Source organism: Suillus discolor (assembly GCF_016758755.1).
Source record: "Suillus discolor strain FC423 chromosome Unknown F5147scaffold_31, whole genome shotgun sequence".
Lineage (NCBI taxonomy): Eukaryota > Fungi > Basidiomycota > Agaricomycetes > Boletales > Suillaceae > Suillus > Suillus discolor.
The window spans coordinates 201,518-215,050 of NW_024541278.1; the positions used below are offsets into that span (position 1 = coordinate 201,518).

At 46.7% G+C, this 13,533-nt stretch overlaps 5 protein-coding genes across 5 annotated transcripts; all 5 read right to left on the minus strand.

The window, feature by feature from the left end:
* Positions 1-1,321: 1,321 nt before the first annotated feature.
* On the minus strand, positions 1,322-2,705 carry F5147DRAFT_697300 (uncharacterized protein; the record flags this gene model as incomplete). The annotated part of the gene is made up of 6 exons (XM_041437504.1): positions 2,577-2,705; positions 2,367-2,528; positions 2,219-2,314; positions 1,994-2,170; positions 1,844-1,939; positions 1,322-1,792 (listed from the first exon to the last, which is right to left on the minus strand). Coding segments are annotated over exons 1-6 (1,037 nt in total), but the record flags the coding sequence as incomplete, so codon positions are not given.
* A 1,378-nt stretch (positions 2,706-4,083) lies between these two features.
* Positions 4,084-5,907, minus strand: F5147DRAFT_205501 (uncharacterized protein). The gene is made up of 3 exons (XM_041428578.1): positions 5,813-5,907; positions 5,061-5,726; positions 4,084-5,006 (listed from the first exon to the last, which is right to left on the minus strand). Exons 2-3 carry the CDS (start codon positions 5,703-5,705, stop codon positions 4,173-4,175), a joined length of 1,479 nt encoding a protein of 492 aa, XP_041292255.1. The 5' UTR covers positions 5,706-5,726; positions 5,813-5,907; the 3' UTR covers positions 4,084-4,172.
* An 82-nt stretch (positions 5,908-5,989) lies between these two features.
* On the minus strand, positions 5,990-6,811 carry F5147DRAFT_697310 (uncharacterized protein; the record flags this gene model as incomplete). The annotated part of the gene is made up of 3 exons (XM_041437505.1): positions 6,697-6,811; positions 6,607-6,662; positions 5,990-6,548 (listed from the first exon to the last, which is right to left on the minus strand). The coding sequence occupies exons 1-3, from the start codon at positions 6,767-6,769 to the stop codon at positions 5,991-5,993; spliced, it is 687 nt and encodes a 228-aa protein (XP_041292256.1). The 5' UTR covers positions 6,770-6,811.
* Positions 6,812-8,318: 1,507 nt separating this feature from the next.
* Positions 8,319-10,398, minus strand: F5147DRAFT_205602 (uncharacterized protein). The gene is made up of 16 exons (XM_041428579.1): positions 10,246-10,398; positions 10,181-10,190; positions 10,101-10,120; positions 10,012-10,044; positions 9,856-9,952; positions 9,766-9,794; positions 9,683-9,713; positions 9,591-9,623; positions 9,442-9,518; positions 9,323-9,377; positions 9,166-9,261; positions 8,977-9,093; positions 8,885-8,925; positions 8,811-8,836; positions 8,626-8,760; positions 8,319-8,564 (listed from the first exon to the last, which is right to left on the minus strand). The coding sequence occupies exons 1-16, from the start codon at positions 10,291-10,293 to the stop codon at positions 8,522-8,524; spliced, it is 891 nt and encodes a 296-aa protein (XP_041292257.1). The 5' UTR covers positions 10,294-10,398; the 3' UTR covers positions 8,319-8,521.
* Positions 10,399-11,767: 1,369 nt separating this feature from the next.
* F5147DRAFT_697322 (uncharacterized protein) lies at positions 11,768-12,806 on the minus strand. Its single transcript, XM_041437506.1, has 2 exons — positions 12,479-12,806; positions 11,768-12,420 (listed from the first exon to the last, which is right to left on the minus strand). Exons 1-2 carry the CDS (start codon positions 12,641-12,643, stop codon positions 11,863-11,865), a joined length of 723 nt encoding a protein of 240 aa, XP_041292258.1. The 5' UTR covers positions 12,644-12,806; the 3' UTR covers positions 11,768-11,862.
* Positions 12,807-13,533: the final 727 nt, after the last annotated feature.

The following is a 13,533-nucleotide window of genomic DNA, read 5'->3' on the forward strand; positions in this document are numbered from 1 at the left end:
GCTTTCAGCCAGTGTTCCGACTATCTCATTGACAGATACGGTGAGTCTTCTGCACAGATGCCTATCATTACTCCCCTCCAATTAACGGTGGCGCCTTGTAGCAGTGGGTGTGGTTCTTTGCTGACTTCTTTGTTCACTAATGACTGCCATGCTATACTGCAACAGATGTGAGTCTGTTTGAAGTGTGTGCTACCCGAGGCCGATCACTGACTGGATTCGTCAGGCGGGATTGTCTACACCGCATGGAATTGGACTGGTATTGTGGTATTTGCGATGCTGTGGGGTGAGCTTTGCACTTGCGAGACCTCAGTGATATTTATTTGACTGAAACATGATGCAAGTCATCATCATCACTCGGTTGCATGCTATGTATCAAGGATCCAGAAAGATCCTGATATTTCTCATTGTCACCTTCCTGGCTGTCAACATTTTTACCGGAGTAATCACTATAATAGCATCGATGCATACTTCAGGGGGTACGCTCAATTGTGGATGAAACACATGTGCATGAGGCTCATCGATGAATCCCAGAGGAACTCATTCTCTCTGGCACTTATCAGTGCCATATGAACTATGCAGAACATGTGATATTTCTACTTTCCATTTGTTGGATACTCGTAACTGTGTGGGAGGTCCTCGCACTAAGTCTCGCAGTCTGGATTGCGGTAAAACACTTCCGTGAACTGCGACAGCATTCGGCAGGAGGGATTATGAGGGACTGTTTTACGGTGTTGATGAAAACTCACGTGGTTTACTTTGCGAGGTAAACCGTTTATGATTATTGTTCCTTCCTTCCACTGAAGAGTCGGATGTGGTAGCTTTGTTGCTGTTTCTTGCTTTGAGATTCAACTTTATTTCTCTTCAACATCATCGGTGTGTTATTCTTTCACTTGCATATGTGCACTACCACAATTCATCATTTCCATAGGACGCTTCCCTGGGCCTTCATTTGATGATGGGGTTTCTCCAGATTTTGACTGTCATGCAGATGTTTGTGTTGGGACCGCGCCTGATCCTTGGTGTTCGAGAATACCACGCTAAGCTCGTGGCTGATTCTAACGCAGCAACTGGTATGACCTCAATCGCTTTCCAGGAGCGCATGCATATATCGACTGGAAATGGTGTGTGATAGTCGGTGGAGTTAACGGTTGTCTGGTGCCCTCCAAAGAGCAGGGAAATTTCCGTCTATTTAATCTCACTTTCTTGAGGTACTGATCGAAGTTATTTGGTGTTCCGAAGTTGTTTTCAAGGAGATATACAAAGTTTTTTGTCATATTATTTAGTCAAGTGATTTGCTATACGTGGTGATAATGTTTAAATTCATTATAGAAAAATCAGGCGAGTTGTACCCGGGCAACTTGATCAAGTCATGGTAGGCTAGAGTAAAACAGTTGGTGTCTATCTATTCCTCCGATGCATTAAGTGGACTTCAGATATATGCCGCCACACAAAGGAGCGGCGCATGTCATTCATTAAACGATCACCTCGCCCATGATAATTGCAGTGTTCCCATTGGCATTGGATCATCGCACCTGGGAATTCAGGAAGATGGTCGTCGTACCAATGGTGTTTGAAATCCTCCAAGGTTCCTTCATATCTGCAGGGTGAGTTGTTATATACCCACCGGCAGAGGAGGAGAGATGGCTGATTGATCGGCAGTTCCGACTGGGCTGGACTTGGAGGGAGCTGAAACCCGGAGTTCACGCCTCCTAAATTATGAATGCATGACACGCTTTGTGAGGGGCCACGTGAGACAGCGGTCCTGAGATTGTTTGGTGTCCGTGAGACAGCGCTACTCGTGTTGTCAGATTCATGTAAGGTAGATACTAGGGAGCGTACTTACTTGGGGTTTGCCATCATAGGGATGACAGAAAGTGTATCCGAGGTGGTCATCCCACATTGCGAGTATACGGGCAAAGTGTGGCCAATCGCTCTCGGCCTGTGTATGAGTATGAGGGCGTATACCAGCAAATGAGTGTGACGAAGGGCATACATTGGCATTGGCAATGCTTGTGGAGACGAGTAGTCACTTTCAATTGCTAGATGACTAGGGGCCCCAGACCTGGCACCTCCTAGTTCGTGGAGATATGGCACAAATTGCGACTCGCCGGACCAGCCGTGTGAGGCAGCGGCCCTGAGATTGTTTGGTGCCCACGAGCCTGAGGCAGCACTACTCGTGTTGTTAGACTTATGTGAGGAAGAAAAAGAGTGCAATTACTTGGGATTTTCCATCATAGGGACAACGGAGTGCATATCCGAGGTGGTCATACTGCATTGTGAGGACATGGGCAAAGTGTGGCCGATCGGTCCTGGTCTGTGTTTGAGTGTGAGGGCGATTATGAGAGCATAAGTGATGAAAGGCATACATTGGGAATGAACGTGGAGATAAGTAGACCCTTCCTGTCGCTGGATGACTGGAGGTTCTGGACCCGGCACCTCCTAGATCGTGGGGGGTTGGTGAATTATGCGGGGAACCATGCAAGATAGCATTTCTGCTCGATGGACTGTCTGACGTCCATAGGACAACGCTACTCGAGTTATATTTATGCAATGACAATACTAGGGAGCGTACTAACTTGGAATTTGCCATCATAGGGATGACGGCATGTATATCCGACGTGGTTGCAATGTGTTGCGAGGACGCGGATGAACTGTGATCGTTTGGACCTAGCCTGCGCACAAGGCTCATCATGTGAAAAATAAATGATGACGGAGGGCATACATTTGGGATGCACATTTGCTGCCTCCCATCGCCGGAGGACTAGAGCCGAAGCTGGCATCTTTATTGTGCTGGTTACTGTGAGGGGTTGGTGGATTGCGCGCAAAGCTATAATTGCCAAGTGTTGTTGATCTTTGTGGCGTTGAAGCAGACATTGTTCTGAGGGAGGGAACGAGGTTCTCCCGTGTCTTTATACCATGCCCCGCCACAGCAAAAGAAAGGTGTCCAGCAAGCATAAGAGTGTTATCATGAAGTAATTTTCCGCGTCCTACAAAGAATGCTTAGAATGCCATATGGATCCATCTGATGTGTTTTGGAAATCAGCCATACCGTTACTGCAACTGCAGCCGAAACCAACTGCCGCATGCTGTTACTGCAGCATGGCGGACCAGAGAGGCAGGGATAAACTTTACTTGCATAGTGGAAACAAGCGAGCTCCAAAAAAGACTGCCGTTTAGTAGCTGGTGTTGCGTTATATCGCAACTATGTACGGCCCGAATGCAGTGACCAAAACCAAAATACTGACACCTTGATTGTCGATCATCATGGACTCGGAATCGATGGAATGACTCCAAAGTGAGATTTCAATTGAAGTTTCACGTTTATGGCATGTTCCTGTGGATGGTTATAAGCCCTCAGTACATTCGGACAGTACTAGCATGCAGGGCAAACTTCTGCCAGAGCGTCGCTCTCTCTCGTGAATCAAGCCCTTTGGTACGTTCAAATGGGGATTGTCGCATGACCTAGAAATAACGGGAGATGCCATCAGTGACTCGGAGCTGGCAGAAAGATGAAAAGAACATATATATGTAATAGCATATAAAAATGTTTATATCAATGGCGACTCGGAATTTGTATGATGGAAGAAGCTTTATCATTGTATACAGTCCAAAGATAGAGTCCCACGCCTAAAACCCTACTACCCTGTGCAGTGCGCGCTCAGGCTGGCGCTCGATTTGATCCACCACACGACATGATCCCACGTCTCGAGGTCCCTGATGAGCCCAGGCTTCATCAAACCTTGAGGTTGTCTGGTCGCAGCACTGTCATCAGCTCCCTATGTCCCTTCACAGAGTCGGCCATCAGGACTGATCATCAACTGTTTAAATGTTTACTTACTGTAGTACAACGCTTACGTTGACAAAGTTGGCCGCCTGCCATGCATTTTGCGCACTTCGAAGCCGTGCACGCTGTACTACCAGTGGGTTCTATGGGTGCATCCCGCCGCTAAGCGACAACTTGTTAATTATAAGTATCGTCATAGTAGTTTTTTAATGTCTATGGTCTGGACGTACGTGGGATAGGCCACGAGAGTTTTACTCTATGGTAGTAACACATGCTTGAAACATAGTCTCCCATAGTCAGATTTTCAGGCCTTGATCGAATGAAGATGGCTCCATAAGTACCTAGCTGACCATCAACTAGCTGATACCACACCGCTCTGTAAGTTAGGCTAGACGTCAACGACCTCAAGTTTGCCGATAAACCTTGACGGGAAGTTCGGATCGCCACCGAACGTTGCGTGTTCCCTATCTCTTTTGAGTATATAAATCCTATCCTTGTCGATCCATATGTTCTCCAACCCTCGACTGGCACAATTGAACTTTCTGCCCGATAATACGACCTGGACGTAAGGCAGGGATGTTTCCAAAATCTCTCCACATTCACCGGTAGAGGTGCAGATATATGCACCGGACGGCTCTTTCACCACACGTCCTAGACCCCGCCTGTTTGTCACAGCTAACGGGCTAAAGTCCATCAATTGTAATATGGACTGCCAGTTTTCTTCTTCTCGCGTGCCGGTAGGGAGTACCTGCAGGACTCGATTCCCGTTAATGTGAATTTTGAAATTATGTGAGTACCGGAAAAGACGAGTATTCGAAGGGCCCCAATGTTGCCATAGTATTGGCGCTGCTGCTGCCATTGCGTCAAGGTTGAAGAAAATCCTCGTGGAAATGATGAAGACTTGATTACTAGAATCGAAATTGGTTCGAGTAGAATATGCAATAAGGCATATGAGTTGATGTGCGGGGTCTGAGGTGTATATTGTGCCTTGGGCTTGCAAATGCGACTGTGAGCTATGCCCAATATCATCCATTGGAGGGAGGTATTGTAGCATGAACGGGATGGGCATCAGGAAACACGCCAGAAATTCCGGCGTCTGGGACATGTTCCCAATTGAATAGAGATTCAAGTCATCAGTTATAACCAGCAATCGATTATTCCCGAGGAAACAAAAATCGATTGTGGCGTCGGATGGGCCGGGTACCACACCGCTGATGATGCTCTAAATTTCAGAATCAATCGTCAAGTCTTTCAACTATTTCAAACTAAAGCTCACATTGGATGTTGTCGAGTATTTCCAGTCCCAAATCTGCAGCTGCCATACCTTGTCCATCGAAGCCCGATTTTCATTGTCCAAGAGACGCAATAAAGCGATATACCTCCCGAAACCTTTGAGCTTTCCAAACATCGTTTTAGGGCAGTTTTCCGAGTCGTCCGACAGAAACAATTTCTCTCCAGCAGCCTGAGGGTGAACACCATCACCATCCAGGGCTCCAAGGTTAATATAGACTGTCTTGTGATCAACGACATAAGCGACAGCGATTAGGTTTTGTGCTAGGTCCATAAACACATCAAGGTTTAATGAGTGTGGAACTGAACACAACGTTCCTGGGAGCCAGTTTCGCTGAATTGACTGTTGTGAGGGCTTCGGAAGTACTGAACAGATCATGGCCGTATCTTCTAGTTTGTCCCACAAGCAAAAATGCTCGCCAGCAATAATGTTTTCCCGAGATCCCCATGACCTTGTTATGGGGACCGTTTTGAAGGAATGGAGGTCAACCTTGAACCATGCATGAGCTTTGTCTCTCAAAAGTTGCAGACGCTTGGAAATAGGTATGCTATTGTCCGTGTTGGAGATAACGAGCAACCGTTGTCCACTTATTTCAACGATGTACTGAAGTTCGGAGGAGGACAAGTACATCTGGCGAAGGGTTCTACATACCTGTTGAAGAGGATCGTCAGAAGTTAGAACAGCAGTCTATCCGAGTAGATTCTAGAACAACGATAACATGAATGATGGCGACCCACAGATGTACACCGAAGAATATCTCGGTAGGGAAGGAAGCTCAGAATGTAAAACAGGAGCTCTTCAGCGAGAGACAGGAACCCTGTTTGGGGCTTCATCATGATTTCGTTATACTAACACTTGTAGGTGAAATAACGACGAGGTGTCCTACAATTACATAATATTGGCTGATTTAAGTTATCAATAAACTCCAGGAAGTAATCTATATTTTACTTTCTTTGCCCAATTCGCCCAATCCTCTCCCGTAGCACGCTGCAGCACCTTGTCCTCCACTGAACGTCGCTTGAAGATAGTCAAAGCGCCTACTGTAAGTGTGCAGAAGAGGACCGCTGCTAATACTTTTATGTAAGGCAGTTGTAGAAAGACAGACTGCCTCATCCACGACTCTTCGCTCCCGTGCATGATGACCAACCCGACATATTGGAGAAGCGCACCAGTGTAACTTGGATGACGGACGATAGAGTACGGTCCGTTTGTCACGATTCTGTGCTCTTTTTTGACGCTGAGCCGGAAGCTCCAGAACTTTCCCAAGGTCGACATGCAATAACGTCTCAACACGCCGCCCACCATGACAAAAAGACTGCCAGCAACGAGAGCGGGAGTGATTGGCGTGGGATGAAGTGCGTACAAAAGCTGCACAGCACTAGTATTATAGATGCCCTCTGGAATCTGCGAAGGACCTATATGCATGGCCAGTATGTTGGCCACTTCAACAGATGTTGCTGTCCATACAATAATCTGTTATATTGTCCACTAATCCATACAGACAAAAAGTAGATACGCAGGAGAGACACACCTTGAACACGTTTGGAATCTGAAGATCTAGAAGCAGGCTGACGATTGAATCGGATGCTGACACCACCTTCTCGAGATGACGGGGGCAGACTCGAGGGAGAAGTCAATGAGATCTGCGTGCCAATGGCCGAGGCCACGACGAAAGGGATCTTTAATAGACTCATGCTGTATTGCTGAACCTGCGATAAGCCAAGTTAAATACCTCTCCGAGCATTGAGTACCCTTTTATGACTCCGAGCTAGCCTTGATTGGGGATCCTCACACCTGGAAGCTCACGGTTTATGCTTATACCTCTCCCCAGTTGCGTAGACGTGGATTATGTGATACAATAGTAGTCCCACTCGTCAATTAGCAGTGCAGTATAACTGTCATAAAATGAACGTGGTTCTGAAGCTGGATAGTACTTACCTCCTTCTTGTCCCGCTTCCCGAGCAAAACAAGCCTATTTTCGTCTTTCTCGACCTCTGACAGCAAGGTCCATGTCATATTCTCGGACCAGTGGACATCGGGAATGGGAGGGGGCGGCGGGACCTTCTTTCTCATGGCGTTAACGAGACTCAGCCGGATGATCGATAATCCACTGGCAGAGGGGGCGCTCGATAGCATTTGGCTGACACGGCAGCCCATGTGACATATTTCGGTTTGTTTACTGAATTGGATAGTATTGGGGGGTGTAATAAGCATAAGCACGGATAAGAATAAACCGTATGAAGTCCAAACACTAATAAACACTGAATTTGCACCGAACCATTCCGTACTTCACAAAGGACCTCGAAAACAACGCCTCCCTCGGTCACCAAAATAGGGCGCTACTTCTTGCTGCATCTCCCCACAATGTGTCCTCTCAACGCACTCGCCATAAACCATTTACCACAGCTGCTACATTCTTCGGTAAGTCCCATTGCATCATAACGACTGATACCCATGCCAGATGCGAGTGTATACATATGGCCTTGCTCGATTCTCGAGACAGAGAGGTGTTTGGAGGCTGAGGTAGTGCTGCAGCGGTGTGAGAACTTCACTCGCTTAGTACTCGTGCTCAGCATCTGCACTCTCCTAGCTTGCATTGTCACCTGCATGTTCTGAATCAGACCCAGGCGTCGTACAAGAGTATAATCGCAGCGCGACTCACGACCTGCCGCCTCCGCAGCTGTTCGAGCCTCAGTACTGAGAAACAGGGACTTCAGTGACCTGTGGACGAAGGTCAAGATAACAATAGCGATGATGCAGTGGAAAAAGCAAGGCTCGCGGTGTACATGATATTGCGCTGCTGGATAGATTGGTGCGTTCAATGTCTTTGGGGGTTTATCAGGGTAGCTTTTGTCGCCTGTTCATTGACAATGTGAAGACTTTTTATAGCTTTCCTGTGTGTGGTCTCGCTTGAAACGGCATGTCTCTTTCTTTCTCTCATTTTCCTTGATTTTCCTTCCTGAGCAGTGAAGCAGCGTGGTGGCATGATCCATCAGATCGCACAAATACTATTGCGTATCTGCTCGTGCTCGTCCTTCAAAGTGAAGTAGACTCCAGTTGTGCTTATTCTCTGGTTAGACAATTTTCACGAACTTAAATTCCCTAGCTGATAGAACACCTGCGACGGCCTGTGACAACTGTTATATTATATCACTTTCTTAATACGATTATACCTTTACTTTCTCGTGACTCATGCTTTCGAGTGTTCTGGGCAACAATGTGTCATAATCCATAAGTTTATGCCAGACACGACAGGTGCGTACTTATTTGTGATGTGTCCTATGAGTATCGAAGAAAACCGTCAAGGCCGAACAGAGCCAGCGAACTGCATACCAACTTGAAAAATGTATTTGATGCTTTCCAAACCCCGAAGTAGTCCATAGGACCATGGCGAGTGAGTACATAATCGAACTAATATGGTGCCTTCAAGCGTCCACCTATCTGTCCTATGTATTGTTGGGACAAGGTCCACTAGCATCTTCTGAGAATCTTTCCTCGATCATATATTAGCTGCAAAATGCTTTGAAGGGGCAGCTACTGTGACACTCACATGACATCTGGGGTTACTGCCATGAACGCCGAGAGAGAAAGATCCACTCCATCATTGCTAGAAGAATCACGATCCGATCTCCAGAAGTCCCTGTGCATTCGTGTGACCAAGAGAGATAGAGCAACGACCTGAGTCCTGCTGTCCAATTAGTAACTACCGCTTCCTCCAAACAAGATTGAACGAACTCCGCAATCATGTGTATCGCCGAAAACTACATCTCGCATCAATGGGGCGGCTTTGAGTGTGCACAGCGACTCACCGGAAGGAAGATTGTGGCGAGGATGACACCAAGAGAGAAAGCTGTGTCATTTAGCAAGTAAATATGCATCCAAGAATGATTTGGGCACGAACCAAAGCTGCAGCTAAAGTACAATAAATTATGTCGCATGAGACCACGCATAAGACGGTTTTCGATCTTCCAGCCACCATGACTCTCGAAGCCGCGATACAGCACCAATGCCAATAATTCTGAAAGAGCGTGGATGCAAAAGCATGTAGTTAGTTTGAATTCATGTTCCAGTAGCAGCTCCTAATACTGACCAAACTCGCCAAAAGCTAGCAATGAGTATACGGCAATCACTGAAGACCTTGCCTTCGTATCGAGATGTATAATACCCCCAGGGATCGAGCATTCTCCTTTGTGAATAGATTAGAGGTCGCGAGCTGAGCAGGTGAATGTTCTGAAAGATCTACCCACCCATTGATGGGACAATATCTTGAAAGAAGCAGACGACAATCGGGAGTAAAATGGCCTGCGGAGAATGAGTCAGACATATCATCTAAGAGTTGGCGACAGCCTCCTGGTACGGGTCTTACAATCATATTGATGATTTTGAACACCATGAACCTTCTTTCCCGCTCCCATACTGCAATTGTTCTAAGTATGAAGATGCCTGAACCATTAGAGATGCATGCAGATGTTAGAACGAAGGATCAGCAATAACTGATTCGATCGGTGAACCCACACTCAGCGTCAACCATCAACAGAAACCCCACACCTAATGAGGTGTTAGACGCAGAGTCAGCATGCGTCGAGGCAAACCATCATTAGACCCACATATATTTGCTATATATATCCAGCGACAAAGCTATGATGAGGGTATGAGTTGAAATTCACATGTTTGCAACATTTGACCATACAGTGGATGAACCACGAGGCAGAAAAGTCACTGCGGAACATGGACGCATTACACCCTGAGGACGATATGGAGATGCAAATCCGATGCTCACCAATCATATTCAGTAGCATGAAGACAAATGGAGTGATGCTGCATTTAAGATACAACAGCGTGCCAAGCCCGTGCCGAGAATCGAGAATAAAAGCGACCTGCGTCAACTATAGTTCAGAGTATATACTATAGGGCGTTCAAGCAAATTTTCACTTGCCGAGTCAGGCATGCAAAGTATGCAGTCGTATGTCTTGATGTTAAAAAACGATCAATCATTGCAAGGTCATGATAAATCCTATAACTCACCCAAAGCGATGTTAATGCAACTATCAGAATAAGAAACATAAATTGGCGAAAGCAACAGATTTAATGAACAACATCCGCACCATAATAGTACTGGGACGAGACGTCGGTGATCCAGGATTGACTCGATTACAGAAGTTGAACTCACCTTTGACCACAAGAGCACGTCAGCTTGAGATACTTGCAAAGCCGTCATACTGGTTAATGGCGATAGTTCGCTTAGCTGTAGTCATTTATAAGATGTGCGATCCAGGCAGTGCAGCGTCCCGTGGACACTAGCAAAGACATTAATATGGGAAATGATGATCGTGTCTTATCACAAACTGCAGTATTGAACACATAATCTTATCTTCGTGTGGTCGCGAGAGTTGCAGCTCCGGTTGATTCAGAACGTGTTACATGCATAACAAGGTACCATCCAGAAGAGGTTTTTTGCCTTGAGCATCACCACGGCGATCATATTCCACGTTCTCCGAAGAAATATTCTGATCCACACATCGAGAACTATGAGCGATGTAAAGCAAGTTAGACAATGGATACGCAAAGGGATACATGAATTGATCACTACTCAAGAAGAGCCATTCAACAGTTTACCTCGTAGTAAATAACAACTGAGAGACACGATGGAAGAGACGTACGAAAATCAAACGGATAGCAGGCACAGGAAACTGCCCATAACGTATCCCCGTATCTCATCATATTATGCTGTCGAAAACGGTGGCGTGTACATGCAACAACTGTGAAAGAACAATGTCGAGAGCAGGGCAGGATCGTTGTAAACGTGAAGATCGAAACAATGGGCGCGCAGCCTCAATCCGCACGGGCCAGGCACTCGCGACTGCTGCAGATGTGATATTCGAGAATAGAATGAATTGACGTAGGTAAGGGATTCAAGAAGATGTTGATGGAGAGCCGCATGTCGTCCTGTCGCCAGACGTAGAAAATGGACGTAAGCATGCACAAAAAGAGTTGTGATCCACACACACTTCCAAAACGACCCTCAGGTCCCGCCATGTAAAAATTCATAGATAGGATCTGGGAATATAATCACAATGCAGCATGGCACCAACCGCGGCACAGCCTAGGTGCTTCGTCTGCATAGCACTGTTGAGCCCTAGCTGTGATGATGATAACGTACCTTTGCACACGCAACCTTCTCGACTCCGAACAAAACACCCACCGCCCCTGGCACCAGCTCATCTGTCTCGATCATCTGTGGAGTCAAGGTCCTCTAAATGGTACCTGCAGTGAGTGTTTCTCTGAGCGAAATGGCCGAACAGATGACCATTCTCCTGCATACGGGAGCATCTTGCACATACTTCAGAACACATACTTTACCTTGCACTCTGGAAACTTGCTGGGAGAGCGGCGGGTAACACTAAAACGAGTCGGACAAGGTTGACAGGAAGCCATGAATTTTTAGAGCGTTATACAGGTAAGCAGGTGGTAGTAAATAAGAGACCCGAGTCTGTCTCAAACGACACACTCCGCCAGCTTGGAATTACAATAAACGATAAACGATTTTTCATTGGCTAACTACGCTACTGATGTAACTCAGGCACCACATACAAATGTTCTATGTCGGTTGATTACATAATCTGAATTATGCTAGTAGGTTTACTGACGGATCGTGTGGGCAATGATATTCACATTCAAAGCTAACTTTGTTAGCAAAGTTCATACCATCTCCCTTGTAGCCACCAGCGCACAGATAGGACACAAATCCACTAAATCATTACAATCAGAGCATTCAGCACCTATGCCATCAATAAACTCCAGGAAGTAATCTATATTTTACTTTCTTCGCCCAATTCGCCCAATCCTCTCCCGTAGCACGCTGCAGCACCTTGTCCTCCACTGAACATCGCTTGATGACAGTCAAAGTGCCTATTGTAAGTGTGCAGAGGATGACCATTGCTAATCCTTTCATGTAAGGCAGTCGTAGAATGCCAGACTGCCTCATCCACGACCTTTCGCTCCCGTGCATGATGACCAACCCGACATATTGGAGAAGCACACCGGTGTAACTTGGGTGACGGACGATAGAGTACGGTCCGTTTGTCACAATTCTGTGCTCGTCTTTGACGCTGAGTCGGAAGCTCCAGAACTTTCCCAAGGTCGACATGCAATAGCGTCTCAACACGCCACCCGCCGTGACTAAAAGACTGCCAGCAACGAGAGCGGGAGTGATTGGCGTGGGATGAAGTGCGTACAAAAGCTGCACAGCGCTAGTATTATAGATGCCCTCTGGAATCTGCGAAGGACCTATATGCATGGCCAGTATGTTGGCCACTTCAACAGATGTTGCTGTCCATACAATAATCTGTTATATTGTTCACTAATCCATACAGACAAAAAGTAGACACGCAGGAGAGACACACCTTGAACACGTTTGGAATCTGAAGATCTAGAAGCAGGCTGACGATTGAATCGGATGCTGACACCACCTTCTCTCGAGATGACGGGGGCAGACTCGAGGGAGAAGTCAATGAGATCTGCGTGCCAATGGCCGAGGCCACGACGAAGGGGATCTTTAATAGACTCATGCTGTATTGCTGAACCTGTGATAAGCCGGGTTAAATACCTCTGCTCCTTTCCTACCCGCTACGCGGTAGTAGTGAGTCTTGAGTTCGCTCCGAAGAGCTTCGGGTCCCCCAAGCTCCCGAAAAGAAGGTGTCGTAAGTCTTGTCATTACGTTCTTATTAGGCGTGCTCAATTCTTAAGTTGTCACGGTCAAGAGTTGTCAGCTCTTTGTTTGTACCATTAATTTCGGTTCCCAGAAAGGGTTAGAACCCGGTACTTCCAAACATTTTCTCCGTTGATTATATGGGCCGCGCGAGCCAGGGCCAGATAGCATGCTCAAGCTCGCGAGTACTTGAAGTCCGAGTCAGCGCTGAGAAATGCAGCAGTGCAATGACTGTGGTCATGATTGTCATCATCGGCGAAAACGAAGTGCTCAAGTTCGAGGCGAGTGCGTTGTGACATACCCAACATAGAAGATGAGAAAGGACAGTTAAGAGCTCACGAAACTCCCGTTTTTGCTGCATAATGAGCACGCTGGTACTACGATATGAGAACTGTTACGATATTGTTTAGTAAACGCGGTGGCTGCGGTGCCCAAATGGAGCCTAACCCGGTCGGCTAAATTGTTTGGCTCTAAGGCACGGTGGGACTTGACAACTCTTGACCTGACAACTTAAGAATTGAGCACGCCTATAGTACCCCTGCCGCTGTCACTGTTTCAACCAGGACCTCCCAATGTCATTCAAGTGGGCGCCACATCCGCAGTAACATCCTGCATCTATGGTGCGGGGCGCAACACCCGTGCCTCCCGGTCAGCATCCTGATTCCGTGTTCGTCATCCCATTGAGTCATTCTCTTCACTAGATTTATATACATTTGATCTATTTTATTGCACATCATTAGTTAGACTTTT